Genomic DNA, 17195 nt, shown 5'->3' with positions numbered 1-17195 from the left:
CTAGGAAGGGGAGTGCCAGGACACACAGCTGTTTATATACATATTTGGTTTTTCAAGACAGTTTCTCTGTGTAGTTTTGCACCTTTCCTGGAACTCGCTCTATAGACCAGGTTGGCCTCAAGCTCACAGAGATCCACCTGCCTCTGCCTCCCAAGTGCTGGGATTAAAGGTGTGAGCACCACCACCGCCTAAAAATTTACTGGAATGTGGACATTCCAAGGAGAATGTACTGTTTCACAACACCACATCGTATATGAGAGTTCTGGTTTCTCCATATGCTAACATCAACATTTACTAATGTCTTTGGTTATAGCTGCCTCGTAGCTTAGTGAGCATTTTTTTTAATTGTTAAAACTTTCTCATTATAGATTTGACTTAAATTTCCCAATGACTAATGATGCTATCTTTTCATGTTATTATTAGGAAATATTTATTCTAATCAGTGGCACATGTTAAAACTGGGTTGGCCTTGTATTTTTGAGTTATAACTGCTTATATATTCTAGATGTAAATATGTTACAGATGTATGATTCACAAAGTTCTGTCATTCGTCCTTTTTGTTTCTTGACTATGCTCTTGTAAGCACACATATTTTCAAATGGGAGGAAACCCAGTTTACCTAATGCTCCTGTCTTCACTGTTGCTTTGATGTTAGACTTGTGAAGCCATACCTGAAGCAGGCTGGTAAAGATTCATACCTATGCTCTCTCTCTTTATTTCTAGGTCTCTGATCCATTTTGACTGTTATATGATATAAAGTAAAAGTCTAGCTTCATTGTTTTCATGTGGCTATCAGCTGTTCCAGTACTGTCTGGACAACTGACTTCAACCTGTTTAATTGGTGGCCCTGTCAGAAGTAAAGACTGTAAATGTAAGGGTTAATTTCTGAACCCTCAACTCCCCGAGCTGTGTCTGTCTTTATGCCAGGACCACACTGTCTTGATGACTGTGCTTCGCAGTTGGTTTTGAGATTGGGAAATGTTGAGTTCTCCAGTAGCATTCTTATATTTAAGATTGTTTGGGCAATTAAGTTTCCTTAAGAGTTCAAAATATATTCTAAGCTATGTCAAATATGTTACTTATTTTTATATCTTTAATATAAAATATGCTACTAATAAAAATGAGCTGATTTGAAAATAATTACAAATGAAATTTTTTTCCTTTCATTTTTCTTTTATTAAAAATAGATTTTTTTTCATACAATATAGTCTGATTATGGTTCTCCTCCCCCAACCACTTCCCAAGATCTTCCAAGCTCCTCTCCCATCCAAATCCATACTCTTTCTGTAATTACAAACCAATTTCAAAGTTATTTGTTGCCACATCATAATGAGATTTTCATCAACATTTTATTGCTTTGTTCCGAATTAGTGCTTGAAACTAGCAGCTATTTACATGGAATCTGAGTGTTAAGAACTTTAATAGTTTAGAAAAAATAAGTTAGCTTGACAAAAATTTACTGTACTTTCCTTAAGACTATCTTTAAGAAAATCTCCCCAGGGAATAAAATTGTTACTTCCTTATCAGCAATGAAGTTTAGCTATGAAAACAAAATCCTGCTCCCATCACAGTATCACTCAATCTGATATCCAAGGAGCCAACATACACTCCGCACCCCAACACTGGGGATGCATCAGGAATGCAAAATTAACCCTGCTCTCATGTGAAGTGTGAATTATTTAATTATTTAAATACAAAACCAAGTATATTTTTTTCTCATTTGGATTTCTCTATGGCTTCTCAAAAGAAGTGTAAGCTTTGGTATTTCTAGTAGAATAATTTCAGACATAAGTAAAAACAAGAGTCAAAAATGAAAATTTATAGGTGATGTATAGCCACATGCTCCTAACAAGTAGGCTGTGAATGATACTATAAAATCTTAACAGGCTGTAAAAAGTATGTAAATAAATGCAAAATTAAAACTAACCAGGGGTTTTGTTTTCTTTTTTTTAACTGCTATTTTGTTATTCGGTCTCAAAACTTAAATATCCTATCAGTTGGAAGAAAAAAAATTACCAGGGTAAAAGACTTCTAACAACTGCAACAAAGTACTACACAGAGAGGGTCCTTTCTAGTCTTTTTTAAACTCTACAAGAGTTAAATGTGTAGCAATAAGACAGCATACCCTGTCTCCCTACCTACAAATATGAATACTATGTATACTACCCCAACGAGAGTACTTTGTCGAATTTGCTCCAATTAAAAACAATCAAAGACCTCTCTGTACACAACCTCAAAATTGTTCCTCTCCCCTCCATTCCATCCCTAAAAGCTTGAGTATGATGTCTTTATGACTTCATTATATAAATGCATCCATCATTTGATAGAAATAGTATACATTTCATATACTTTTAATTTTTCCTTCAATATCATACTACAGAGTTTTAATGAGGATCTCTCTGTCTCTCTGTCTCTCTCTCTCTCTCCTTCCACCTCCCTCCCTCTTTCTTTCCATTCTATGACTATTCCAGGTTGACTTCACCATCCTCCAGGTATTTTTGCAGTGAGTGCTAAGGCAGGTATTCTGGTACAGTAGTGGGTAGTCTGTAAGAGCATCATTCTGGAAATAGCTTGCTCGAGTCTAGAACCTGGACCTGTTATGTAACCCTAGGCAAGTCTCAAACCTTCTCTGTCTTCCTTGGACTGCAACAGAGATATCAGTAGTGTGAATCCCTCACACTCACTGTTATGAAGATTTCAGTGTTGAAATACATGGAGCTTATTGCCATACTTAACAGTGGCTACTCTCAGGAGTTGTGTTTGGCGGCTGCTTTGACTTCCTTTCCCTTTGCCCACTATTCTCCATTCTATACAAACACCTAGATGACTACCTGCTAAAGAACCTTTCTATAAAACCCAGACCATCTGACAACCCTCAGATAACACCAGAAAACATACATCCCTCCTTATCCTGTGTCTGGAACATCACTTAACACAGAGCATGTGAACTGCTGGGTGGGTAACCTACAGAAAAGTAATATGCTTATCTAAAGGTATTAGCCCTAGGAATTGCTAGTTTCCAGTTAGAAAGAAAGAAAAAAGAAAAAAAAAAAGACAAAGAAAAAGCCCATGGCTAATGGTGAAGATTCTGCCTTAAGACCTTGTCCAGCAAATGGTCTTCCCATCACTGCCCATGCACCTCCTCTCTATCTCTATATAAGCCTTCCCTGTACTTAGGTCCCCAGGATGGTCTTCTGGGGAGAAGAAAGCTCCTTCCACTTTTTAGGGTGGCGGCTCTTGAGTGCACTCTTCTCTACCACGAACCGGCTTTTCAGTGTGAGCAGGTGAACACAGGACTGACAACAACAATCTTGAATTTTGATGTGGTAGACAAAGCAAAATTGAGGTAGTTCTAAAGTGCATGAGAACCTCAATGATATCAAGAAATGTCTAATGTTTATGTCAATATTAGTTCTATATAACTAATCCAATCAGTTCTACAGGTCTAGTGTTTGAACTCTGTCATTTAGAGCCAGAAAAAAGCCCAGTCATTGCCTGGCAACTGGCTCAGAAACTAGTTTGTAAATTGTACCTTTATACCAGATTCTGTGCATTCATCCTACTACCTCATTTCTTCAGTCCTCCTACTCTGTACTTTATGATATTATTATAAGATAAGGCAGTGATAAAAGTCAGAATACCTGAAAATTTTTAATAAAGGTAAAAATTCAAGGAAACATGTAGTTAGTTTTGTTTGGTGGAAACATTAGGAATAAAAAGGTAAAGGATAGCACACACTAGAGAATGCCATGAAGCATCCATTTCCAAAGCCAAATGATTTCCAGAAACACAAATTATGTGGCTACTGCAGCCAAATATGACTCAAACCTAGAATGATTTTCACTGAAGCATTTGTGGGGGGGGGGGCTCAGATACAAATGCCATCACTCACTCTAAGTTCACCAGGCAAGCTTACCTTAAAGTACACTCCATTTCCACCTCAGCTTGTGGAGAGAAAACACGGAAAGAGTACTTGTTGAGTAACAAGGAAAAGCTATCCCCAGGATTCAACCAGCACCACACGTGGGTCTTCATTGGCAAGAGCTGGCTCTCCTCAGCGGACTGATGGAAACACGGATTGGTATGGATCTAATCAAGAAAAGAATACAGTGGTACAGCAGGGTTGAGAAAACTACAACTAATATGACATGATCCAGAATCCTGGTATCAAAACAATTAAGTATAAAATTACACTTGAAAGTTTAGTAAGCCTGGCACCTAGTAACATAATCATTCATACGTGAAAAGGGTTCTACCTTCCGTTCCTGAAGGAATCCAAGATAACAAGCAAAATCATCAACTGGTGAGTTAAGTAAGCTACTCAATGGATAAGAAAGATGAAAAAATAATTCTCAGTCTGAGAAGGGTCTCCACTGTTTTTCCAAAACGCACTCGTCCTCTGGCAAAAGCACTTCTTTGCTATTATTTATTTTCTCCTAATAATTTCTGACACAATTTAAAAGTGAAAAACCATGAGGCAGGATATGGTGATCAAATATCTCATGCATTACTGCCTTCTTTCTAGCTGTCTTGAAGAATAAATTGACTTTTAAATAACTCCTTCCATGAATATTATTTAGATTGAAATCACAAATAATTAACATATATCAAAGACAAAACTATTGGTGCATTAATTATTTTAGATTATATTTTTCCACTGACTGCCTCCATATTAGCAGAGATAATTAGTTTCCTCAAAAGGAATTTTTAAAATACCTACTGAAAGGCACTTCAAAATTTGCAAATATGAGCTGGTCAGCAGTCTTAGCAGGTAAAGGTGCCTGCCACCAACCACACTTGAGGACCTAACTCGATCCCCAGGACCCAATGGAGAAAGGAGAGAACCAACTTCAGCAAGTTGTCCTCTGCTCTCTACACACATGCCTCCCCCAAACACAAAATGTAATAAAAAAAAAAAATCTTACATGTAATCAAGGTAAAATTGGCTATTTCTGTAAGTCAAATAGCCAATTTTTTATTTTACTATTAGGTTTTTGAAATAAAGAAGCCTTACTACATGATAATGCAATCTACAGTAATGCAAACAAATCAATAGATTCTGAACAACTCTCCCTGTGACCTCTTCCTCTATTACATTATGCTAAATTACTTTTTCCTGGAGAAATCAACCAGTTCCCTAGCATACCAACTTAATCACTCAGCATTTTTTATTGATCAGCCATTTATGTGTGTGTGTGTGTGTGTGTGTGTGTGTGTAGTTATACATATACATATGACTGTCTGAGATGGAGACTATCATTATTTATGCAATAACATATCCCAAGGAATTAAGAAAGCTTGGTTTAAAACATCATATCCTCAGGCAGTTATTAAATCTACCCACAAAAAAAGTGAATTAATGGTCCTTGGTAATCTTTTTCTTAAGCTATTTAGACAGTGGACTCCAGGGTAAACATGATACTCCAAGGACATATACTGATCAATCCTTAAGTTAAGCCTAAATACATATTATTTACTGTTAACATATATATGAAATTATATACAATCAAAGTTTCTAACAAAATTTTTTATTGATTCTTTGGGAATTTCACATCATGCACCCCAATCCCACTTATTTCCCAGTTCTTTCATATCTGCCCTCTGCCCTTGTAACCTTCCCACCAAAATAAAATGAAAAACATCTCACCAACCCCTCTGGGCACAACCTGCTCCTCTGGGCACAGCCTTCTCTCACTCACTCCCATCACAGCTGTCACGTCTCCAGTCCCACTGGACATGTACCATTCTGTCTTTCCCCTCCCCATCACATATTCATTAGTCGTAGTGGCACTGGAAGCTGCAATGTGTCATGTAGTATACCTTTTCACCCAAACAGCATTGCTTGCAAATGTTCACTGTAATGAGTCATTGGTCTGGTTCAAGGCCTCTGGCTTCTGCTACACCATCAATACTGGACCCTTGCTGGAAGCCACAGAAATATGAAGTAGGAATTCAGCTGACTATGGCAAAAGCTAATACCTGGAAGAAGCCAAGGGCCTTCCAGGGGATAAAGCCAGGGCTTAAGAAGACTTGGTGATATTGGCTTTTGAATATTAGCTGTTTCCTGCTATGAATTTCTCATGTGCTATTGTAGCTTTTCCATTCCTAGAACAGTGTTTGAGCATCCATTGGGCACAATCAAAGTATCTGGACACATCTCCCAACGTGCTAAGGCAGCAACACAGCCAGACCCCCAGTTTCAGACCCTTCTGTAACTTTCGTCATTAGCAACATCCAGCCAGGACCTTCTCTGGATGAAAGTATCTTATCTGAGATACTCCCCAGACTTTCTAAGAACAGACGTAAGCATCCAGACTATCTGTTTGAGAAGGCCTGGCAGATGTGCTAATTAAGCTTATTAAACCTTCCCCTTTCCAAAGTCTTATCTCTAGTTTTAGATCTACCTTTAACAATTAACTTAAAACTAAAGGGTTTCTACTTACAGGTATATCAAGCTGTGACACAGGTTACCTAGCTACATTTTCCCCACCCTGCCAGAAAACATCAGCAGCCGAGACAGCTTGGACAGTAAGGAGCCAAAGGAAAAAAGGCGGCAATTTTATTTTCACCCATGACTTAGTGACTTATAGATCCTTAACATTTTAACTAACTACTTCTAAGAACATAGTTTGAGCACCTAAAATCCCCTTTGCTTAGATATTAACCGAATTTAGCCCTTAGTTGATTAATTTCCCCATTAGTCACTTCCCTTTTGGGTTGCAGATGATGGCTGACAGCTACTGCTCTTTTGTGTGGATCTTAATGCCCCTTCTTTTGATCCTGAGGGAATTCAAGTCTGGTGACCTTGCCTTAGCCAAAACATTGCTATTGCACAGGTATAACTGTAAACCTCAGAGACTTGAGGAGAACTAGGTTGGAGGCCTAGAAGAGAGAACTAGAAGAATGAGATGGAAGATGAGGAAGAGCCCGGTAGGGAAGAACAAAATGAGGAAGAACTAGATGAGAAAGAAGATGGGAAAGGAGCTAAGAAGGGAAAGAACTAGATGGATGAGAACCTAGATGGAGTGGAATGAGATGAAGGAATTAAGATAGCACTTAGAGGGAACAGCAGAAAACTGTAGAGAGAAATCAGGCAAGAAAGGAGCTGAGTAAGAGAGCAAAATAGAAGCTGTGTAGAGAGAGGACTGCCTTAGAAGAATAAAGTGAATGGACAGTGGCACAGGTGTCATAGGAGTAACCAACCACTTTTTAAAATTGGACTTACGGCCCAGCCCACTCCATGAGATGAAGCCCATACCTGACACTGCTAGAGTAGACAAGAACCTAAGATTAAATAGATCATGGGCCTAGGTGAACACCTACTACTATTATTCTGCTAAAGCAGTGGTTCTCAACTTGTGGGTTGTGACCCCTTTGGGGGTTGCCTAACAGATATCCTGCATATCAGATATTTACATTATGATTCGTAACAGTAGCAAAATCACAGTTATAAAGTAGCAACAAAATAATTTTGACTGGGGGTCACCACAACATGAGGAACTGTATTAAAGAGTCGCAGCATTAGGAAGGTTGAGTATCATTGTGCTAAAGAAACATAACGATAAAATGACTCCTAATGACATATTGCTATAGCCATAGAGTGGAGCATCACTCAACCCTCATTGGAGAAGCTTCTTTGAAGTAGACAGTCATTAACAAAGAGATCCACAGCTGGACAATATGGAAAAGTGGGAGACGTTGGACACTCAGCCCTAAATGGATGTCCTTATCAACCCCCCACCCTCATGGCTTTATGCAGAAGAGGAGTGGAAAAGATCTAAGAGCCACAGGCATCTCCTGCCCCATACACAATACCATCTCTGTCCTAAATCAAACTTACATATATAGAAATCTAAGGTTGTTCCTAATCTAAAATTTCATTCAACTAAATCACTAAAACTCCTTAAGGTAAATCAGCAGTTTTAACACACAAAAAAAAATTTTTAAGAAAAATACTCAATAGTTAAAAAATTATGAATCATAAATAATAAAATAGAGAAAAATTACTCCATATAGTTAAAAGATCTCTGATTCTAATTCCCGTTCAAAAAGTTGCTAACTATATGGGCTGGAGAGATGGCTCAGCGGTTAAGAGTACTGACTGCTCTTCCAAAGGTCCTGAGTTCAATACCCAGCTTACAACGATCCGTAATGAGATCTGGTGCCCTCTTGTGGCCTGCAGCCATATATGCAGGCAGAATACTGTGTACATAATAAATAAATAAATCTTGGCCGGGCGGTGGTGGTGCACACCTTCAATCCCAGCACTCGGGAGGCAGAGCCAGCGGATCTTTGTGAGTTCGAGGCCAGCCTGGACTACCAAGTGAGTCCCAGGAGAGGTGCAAAGCTACACAGAGAAACCCTGTCTCAAAAAACCAAAATAAATAAATAAATAAATAAAATAAAAAAAAAAATAAAAAATTACAGGATGCACATGTGGATTGTTTGGATCCAGAGCTTGATAGTATTCTGGTTATTTTACCTTCTATGCATTCTCCCACAGGAATTCTTATGCAGAGAGAAGATGATATATTAAATGGATATTTTTAGTATACAAACAGAGTAAAAAATTAAAGACCTATGTAGAAAGGGTTTCAGAATTGATTCTGAGAGGAAAATTGAAACTCCATCAATTAACAGGAATATACCAGATAGAATCGTGGTACCTTTTTACTAATGCTCAAATTTCCTCATTATGGGCAAAAAATGAACATTGGCAAAGAGTTTGAAGTAATTTGGGGGGAAAGATTAGCAACAAATATCCCAAAAGCAAAAGACTTCAGTTTGTAAAGAGAACTAATTGGATTCTTTCTAACATTGTATGAGGAACACCAATTTCTGAAGCCTTTACATTTAATACTAATGCAAATAAATCAGGAAAGGCAGGTTATAAGTCAGGAAAAATAAGTAACGTGGCTCAATGCCCTTATGATTCTGTTCAAATGTCAGAATTATATAATATTCTTATGGTATTATTAGACTTTTCCAGAACCTCTTAACATAGCTACTGACTCAATGTGTAAAGAGAGTTGTTTTACATATTGAAACCACTGAATTTATTCCAGATGATTCACAATTAACTTTGTTATTTGCAAACTACAACAAGTAATTGGAAATAGAAATGATTCCTTGTATATAATACATATCATCTCCTATACGGGTCTACTAGGCCCTCCAGCACAAGTAATGATTAAATTGATTAGCTACTGGTAGGAAATGTGCTAGAAGTCTCAGAATTTCATAAGAAAAACCATGTTAATAGCAAAGGTTTGAAGAAATATTTTTCTACTTGGCAACAAGCCAAGGAAATTATAAGAAAATGTCCTGGTTGTTCTTTGTATAACCAAACTCCATTACCAAACCCAAAAGGTACTCAAAGAAATGAAATTTGGCAAATGGATGCGGTTCATTTTGCAGAGTTTGGAAAATTAAAGTATGTATACCATACCATAGATACATATTCAGGATTTCAATGGGCAACTGCTTTGAGTTCTGAAAAAGCTGATTCTATAATTACATATCAGAAAAGAAACTTATAAAAGAGATGTAAAATGTATAAGGTTGAGAGACATAAAAGTTTAAGTTGTTTTAAGAAAATGTTTCAAGGTCTAAAAAGGTATTTTTAGGACGATAATACAAGTTATGATAGAAAGTGGTTTAGATATAAAACTTTGGACTCATCAAGATTGGATAGATACTAGAGTAATTTTTCCAAACTTGCCAAATATGAATGGATTGGAAATTGTAAATGTAATTCTTACCTGATAATTGTTTTATAGTATATAGTTTTACTATGTTAAAGTTAAAACCTTCCCTTTTTATTTAGACAAAAAGGGGGAAATTTAGGTGAAGCATTTACCTAAATTCTTCTATTATTAATAAAAAGTCAGGAATCAGACACTGGGGTACACACCTGATAGATCAAGAAAGCAGCCTCTAGCTGACCCTCTCTCTCCACCTTCCCAAATCAAAAGGGCCATGAATCTCTTCAAGCTTCTCCCTGTCTCTTTCTGTGCCTCTCTATCTGGGCCCTCAAAAATCTCTATGGTTAATTGCAGTCAGCTAGTTGTGGACTCTGCCCCTTGATTCAAGGTTTAACCTTATTAACAGTCTCAGAGTGTCACAGTGCATTCAAATATCCCATAACATACATATGTTGTAAAAATCATATTGGTTTATTTCTCTGCACATGATACTATCAGTAGGATTTGAATATTAACAATACAATCTAGAAAAGTCTAAGAGTTAATTTAAAAAAAAAAGAAATCTAATCATCAAGACAACTCAAAGGATCTAGCAATCCAAAACTAAAGTATAGTGTACATTCCTTCTGTCATGTCCCTGGATTACAGGATAACAGATCGAAACCTTGCAGAATGTTGAGTGTAGTCACATAGCTTTCACTTGGGGCCAGATATGTCATCATCCACCCTTCCTTTTCTGAATGAAGTAAGTCTAAACAACATTCTGCAGAAACAGGAATCAAAATAACCCTGGCTCCTTCCCTAAAGATGCTTCAGTAACAACAAACTTTTTTATTTTGAGCCATGGTAGTTCATTAGAAGGGTATTAGAAATCGGGCATTGAAAAACAAGTACTTTTATAAAAACCCGCAATATACCCACTTCCAGAAATTCCATATTATACTTCTCATCACAGCACTGACTCATACATTCAACTGTACTAAGAACCTGATGCAGTCTAGGCATTACAGTAAATACCAGAGACACAAAGTAGTCCAACTCCCCATAGTCAGTGAGCTTAAGTGATCTTACATAGGGCTGGAGAGATGGCTCAGCCGTTAAAGGCTAGGCTCACAATCAAAAATATAAGTGATCTCAACTAAGGAAAATAAGAAAGTGAAGATCCAGAGATGCACTACTGCTGAGCTCCGGGGTGCTGACTATGACACTGACACATTGTCAAGGCACTCAGCACAACATGAGAACAGCATACAAAGCTTTAAAATGTTATTTATTCAGGGTTGAGATGGAGTAAATTCAGTTCTACTTAAGAGTTTCCCAAGTACTTAATTTAAAAGGCTACCATTGAAACAACAGTTCAAGTAATGACTTATACAACAGACAGTAATGCAGAAATCACAGGGCTAGGGTATATATAGCTCAGAAGTAGAGCACAAGCAAGGATGGACGTAAAAATATAAATTGGCTTAAATGTCATAAATCAGTGGATTTAGTTCCATAATATTTATTTTAACCACAAATAAAATACTCCAAAGGGAATCCTCATACACACAACCCATTCTCCTATACAAAGGAGTTTGCAACTGAAAGAGAATAGTTACATAGTCTCAGGATCACCCTGCAAAACACTGATGCTCAGGCTATAGAGCAGAGGATTAAAAGTCCAGCCTACAGAAAATGCTTTAAGTGAAAATTATCTATAAAACAATGAAACAGAATACATTCTACAATTTACAAATATTCACTTCTATACAAAGAACCATAGAAAAGTGTTGATAAAAATCCTCTAACACTGAAGTGAATTTACTTACTACCTCATTCGTTCCCATAAAACCACACATTACATAGTTACAGGCATTCTTTGGTTTGGGGGTGAGGAACTCTGCACGTGTCCCTTGGAGGCAGGAGGAGGATCTCAGGTGTCCTGTCACTTTCTTCTCTATTCTCTTGAGGCAGAGTCTCTCACTGAACCTAGAACTCACCATTTTTTAGCTAGGCCAGCTGGCCAGCAAGCTGCAGGTAAACTCTCAGCTCCCTTTACCACTATGGTTACACACACACACATGATGTCTTAGTTAGGGTTTCTACTGCTGTGAGACATGCCATCCAGATATCTCTAGCTTCTCTGTCTGAGAGGAAGTGCAAGCTTGGAGTTTCCTCCACTATCTATCGGCTGACAGTTTGCTTCATCTTTTATTTTAGTGTCCTCATCTATGACAAGTGATCTTGCAGTGAACCCTTATAAAGGAAAGCATTTAATTGGGGTTGGCTTACAGGTTCAGAGGGTTAGTCCATTATCATCATGGCAGGGAGCATGATGACATGCAGGCAGACATGGTGCTTGAGAAAAAGTTGCTACATGTTGATATGCAGGCAACAGGAAGTAGACTGAGACACTGGACAGTATCTTGAGCATATGTGAGAGCTCAAAGCCTGCCTCTACAGTGACACACTTCCTCTAACAAGGGCACATCTCCTAATGCCACTCCTTTAGGGGCCTTTTTCTTTCAAACTACCACACATAGCTTTTCACATGTGCACTAGGGATGAGAGCTCAGGTTCTTACAGAGGAAGTGTTCTTCCTTACCCATGTTACAGGTATTTTTGGGAATTACTTGGCTAATCTAGTAATGAACAAAATTACAGTTTACACACAGGCAATCATTTTCCATTAAATCTAACCATTCAAATTCAGCTCTGTACTATGAGAAATACAGTTTACTATTTAGAAATTTACCTTGCAAGTATGAGACAAATAGGTTCTGATATAAATTCCCTATTTTCCAAACCTTAGAATAAACAGGCATCTCTAATCAGATGGTAGAAGGGCAAGAGGCAAAGGGTTAAAATGAGTCAATATACTCACTGGTTTGATTCGAAGCTGACTACCCACCACCTCTAGAATGGCATGTCTTCTGGATACTCTTTTGTCTGTTATCTACAAGGGGGAAACATGTCAAATTTAGCTACCTCCTTAAAAGATAAACAAAACCCTTAGCAACAGCTATGAAATTAGTAGCTAGACATTAAATATATTATTAACTCAATAACTACATGTCAAACAACTGCCCTCATTTAACAGATAACAAAACAATGAAGAGAAGAGGGGACTTACCAAAGTCATGAAAGAGCAAATGACTACCTAGGATCCACATATCCCCAAACATCCCAATTCCCACAATAAAACCTAGAGAGGATTCCTTCCAGTAAAATCTACCAAGTAAGAAAATATTCAGGATGTACTGGTTAGGGAACATTTCAAATATAAAAATTCAGCTTGTCCTAAACGTTAAGTGGTAAATGTGAAGGGTGTGACCACAGGGTTAGACAGACGCAGATCCAATGACCTCATTCCTGTTCTGGGGCGGCGTGTGGTAGTTTTTAAAAAAGAAGAAGGAGACAGGAGGGAAACAGCCCAAGTCAAACACTTATGGTGAAGAAAAGATCAACATCTATGTCTTCAATATAATTACTTCTTGCTTTGAGTCAGCAATGGTCAATTTACACTCACAAGTATTAACCCACACCAAAGTTCAAAACTGCTGCTGTTTTAAATGCTGAAATGATCATCCTTCCCACCTCACTGTAAGTGTAGTAGTTGAGAATAACTTTTTTATCCCTGACTGATACATGATAAAAAACATCTTAAGCAACAACGTATGACATTATGACCATATGACCAGTCTAATGATTAGTTTACTTACTATCAAATACATGAAGCCTAACATTGTATACAGCAGGACCAACAGTATCTCTCAAAGCAGGCTATAGCAATATATAGCTAAAATTAAAACCCATTAAGGCTGCAAAAACATTGAAACTGTCATCAATCAGTATTCATTTTTCAAAATCATGTAGTGCTTCCACACTTGATGACTTTAAACATACAGGGCCAAAACAACGTGAGGACCACAAAAAGTAATTAGTTCAAAAAAACCAATTAATTTAAAACATAATTTCCAGGAAAAATATCTTCAAAGCCTCATTTAAAATATGGCTATTTCAAAGAAGTAAGTATCCTAACTTAAAAAAAAAGTCAAAGTTTAGATAGAGACTCTGTCATTGTTTTGTGACATGTCCCTGAGTGGGCAGAATCAGCAGCAGTGACTAACGACTCACCTTATCGTTTACTTAAGCTCCATGCTGAGCTACATACTGGGACTTACCATAATGCTACTGCAGCTATTATGCACTTTACAAATCCGGATACTGAAAGCCCAGAGGATTGAGATAACTTAGGTAGTCACTCACAGACTACACAGTGTTCAAAATCCTTACTCTTACTAATAAAAAAAATGATATAGAAAACATTTACATATGACTATACCTAAATAAAACCATTCAGAAGCAATAACAGAAATACAAATTACTCTGCGGCTCAGAGTACAAAGTTCCTATTTTTATTTTGAGTATCGAGATCTCATTGTTACTTCACCACAAATGGATTCTCCGTCAGTGGAATATTGTGATAAAACCACAATATACAAAGAAGGTTCCTCTAATGGTCCACCTTAGTTTGCTTTCCTTTTTATACTACCCAATCCCAATCTGTCTTTTAACAGACTTAACACTAGGAAGAAAAGGATATTTTGAATAATACAAAAGTATAGTGTGACCTCTAGTGGGTACTCAGTTTATTTCATTACTAACATCTCTTGACAAAAAAAAAAAAAAAAAAAAAAAGTGTTTTTGCTGGGTACAGGGCTACATGCCCATAACCCCAGCTCTTGGGAGTGAGGCAGGAAAACTGCACGTTCAAGAGCAGCTTGGGCTATGTAGAGAGAGACCCTGTCTTTAAAAACAAATACATTTGAAACAACCTAAATTCTAACACACCAACACATCCTCCAAGAAGCCAAAGAGAGCGACACCTAGAGCAAACCATATCAGTGTCTAAAGTACAACCAGGAAACAGAGATTACAAAACACTTCAGCTAGGGGCTGGAGAGATGGCTCAGAGGCTAAGAGCACCGGCTGCTCACCCAGAGGTCCTGAATTCAATTCCCAGCATCCACATGGTGGCTCACAACCATCTGTAATGAGATCTGGTGACCTCTTCTGGCCTGCAGGCATACATATGGACAGAACACTGTATACATAATAAATAAATAAATCAAAAGAAATGCTTTTTTTTTAAAAAAGAACAAAACACTGCAGCTAACATGCTCGAGAAAGACAGAAGCAGCAATCTGACAGTCTGTGTGGGAGCAGGAAAGGCATGTGGTAACGGGAAAGAAGGGAGGAAGGAAACAGGAAAGCAGGTCAGTGAGAATACAGAAAATAGCACTCGGGTGGGAGATGACGGCAGTCCATCTTTCCAGAAGAAAAGGAACCCAAAAAAGATGCTCAAAGAGGAAAGTCAAACTTCTGACCAGATAAAACTAGCTGCTGAGTCTCTAGCCTTTGCTATTGCTAAAAACCAGCCATCAGGTAGGCTCATCTCTTATTAGCAGGGCTAAGAAACCATGGCAGGATCTATAACCCTGTTTTTGTAAAACATAGGCCCAAATCCACCCCTGTCCTCACCAAATCCATAGCAGTCTGCACTGGTGACAGGATTTCTTGCCCCTCTGAAGCAAGCTACAGCAGGTGAGTCTCCACATCTGACATGCACTTAAAGAAGCACGTTCCCAGGAAACTCTTCCCAACCTGTGTGCCCTCCAACAAACTAAGGCAAACTACACAGTGTTCCGTAAAGATGTGCACAAGCACCATGGGGAAGAGGTAGGCAGCATGTGAACTTCTGCTTCGCCCATGCTGTGCCATGCACACCTGTTTCTTCTCTCACACATGCCCGCATACAAAGGGCAACCTCAAGCACCACTTTTCCTATTCCCAAAACAGCCTTAAAGCTACGACTAACGGTTCCACACGGACGCTGGAAACAGCCAGCTGACTACACTCCTTATACCCGGGGATGAGCTGACCCAGGTCTGCTCCACTAACCCAAGACAAAACACCTCCAGGGCGGGACCCTGTATGCCTCCTTCGTCTCTGTATGCCTACAGTGCTATGGTCAGCAAATGGTGTGCACAGAGTGGACACTAGAGGAGATCTGGGCGGGGTGGGGGTGGGGTAGGGTGGGGGATGGTTACAGGTATAATTAGGGAAATAGATAAAAACATAGCCAACCAAAAAGATCATAAACTTAAAACACTGAGGGTTTTTTGGTGTGTGATTTTTAAAATTTTATTTTTTATTATATAGGTCAGGATATGCATGTGTGTGGAGTGCCAGGAGAGGCAGAATTACAGGTGGTTGTGAATGGCCCAACATAGGTGCTGGGAACTGAACTCAGTCCTCTGCAAGAAGCCACAGGTTCTTAACAGCTAGCCCTTCTCTCCAGCCCCTTATGATAGTCTTACTCGACTGCCAGAATCTCTAGAGCGGCCTTTGTAAATGGTATGTCTTGTGGCAATGCCAAATGGTGGGATACTACCGAATACAATTTCATAGTGTAATCTGCAAATGTTCTGGTTCCTAATCTTCCCAAAGAGGAGAAAGAATATATAGCTTAGTGGCCATTTGTAGTCTTATCATCTTTTAATGACCAGTTTATAGCTCAACTTTCTCATCTGAACCAGGCTAATAAAAAGCACCTGACTTTAAAGTTTTGAAAGGATTACACTAGACCATCTCTTTAGACCAATGACTGGCTCATTACCCAGACTACTTAAGGGTTAATTACTGATATTACTGAAAGGACTACTACTATTATGGTAAAGTCCACCAGCCCTGCAGACGGGGCCAGGGGATAAAAGAAATTAACCTAGGGGAGTTCACTGGGTTAACCAACCTTTTCTGTTAATGGGCCACACAGTACTGTAAATATTGTAAGTTTTGAGGTCAACACGCAATACATTAACCCTTAGAGTAACTAAACTACTGGCCCTTAAAAGCTAATAGGGTTTTTGTTTGTTTATCTGGGTTTGTTTACATTTTACATCTTATAACCAAACTTAGTTAGCTCAACCTGGATTTGACCCTAGTTTGTCAGCTGGAGAGGATGATAATGATGTTAACACATTCAGTACTTTTTACAGATACCAAAAGAAATGTCTGTGCGTTGACTAACGTTGACTGAAAACGCACTGCCCTCAAACTAAAATCTTGACAAGCGGAGCCAAGCCGTGGAGTTCCCTAGGACAGGAGATAGAGCCTCAACCGAGCCCGGGAGCACCACCCACACTTACTCCCAGCAGAGGCCCGCGGCCTATCACCGTCTGCCCCGGCCCCACGGGCACCCGGGGACCGCCATCCAGAGGCTGCAGAAAGAAGTCCAAAGACATGGAGATGAGAGCAGGTTTCTTCGCCAGGAGATGCCTCGCAGCCACCACCATGAGACACACGGGCTATGTCCCGGAGGGGTGTGAGACCTGAGGCTCCTTGACTGGTGAGCGAGCCTCCTCCCTTTCCGGAATCACCACGCCACGCAAGCCAGTGACTCAAGCAGGGACTCCCCGTTAGCTCACCGCCAAACTACTACTTAAA

The 17195-nt window shown here is 38.8% G+C and overlaps 1 protein-coding gene across 1 annotated transcript in view; it reads right to left on the bottom strand.

The window, feature by feature from the left end:
• The window catches only part of Aplf (aprataxin and PNKP like factor), a 46251-nt gene extending 29056 nt beyond the window's left edge, over positions 1-17195 (bottom strand). Inside the window, exons 1-3 of the mRNA XM_028853648.2 lie at positions 16898-17195; positions 12571-12642; positions 3917-4089 (exon numbers count right to left, since the gene is read on the bottom strand). Of these exons, the coding sequence (XP_028709481.1) occupies positions 3917-4089; positions 12571-12642; positions 16898-17044 (392 nt within the window). The 5' untranslated portion in view covers positions 17045-17195. The remainder of the gene's footprint in view (positions 1-3916; positions 4090-12570; positions 12643-16897) is intronic.

Source organism: Peromyscus leucopus, chromosome 3 (assembly GCF_004664715.2).
Source record: "Peromyscus leucopus breed LL Stock chromosome 3, UCI_PerLeu_2.1, whole genome shotgun sequence".
NCBI classification, from domain to species: Eukaryota; Metazoa; Chordata; class Mammalia; order Rodentia; family Cricetidae; genus Peromyscus; species Peromyscus leucopus.
Note: the sequence above shows the minus strand (reverse complement) of the source record. Positions and strands in the feature narration are given on the sequence as shown.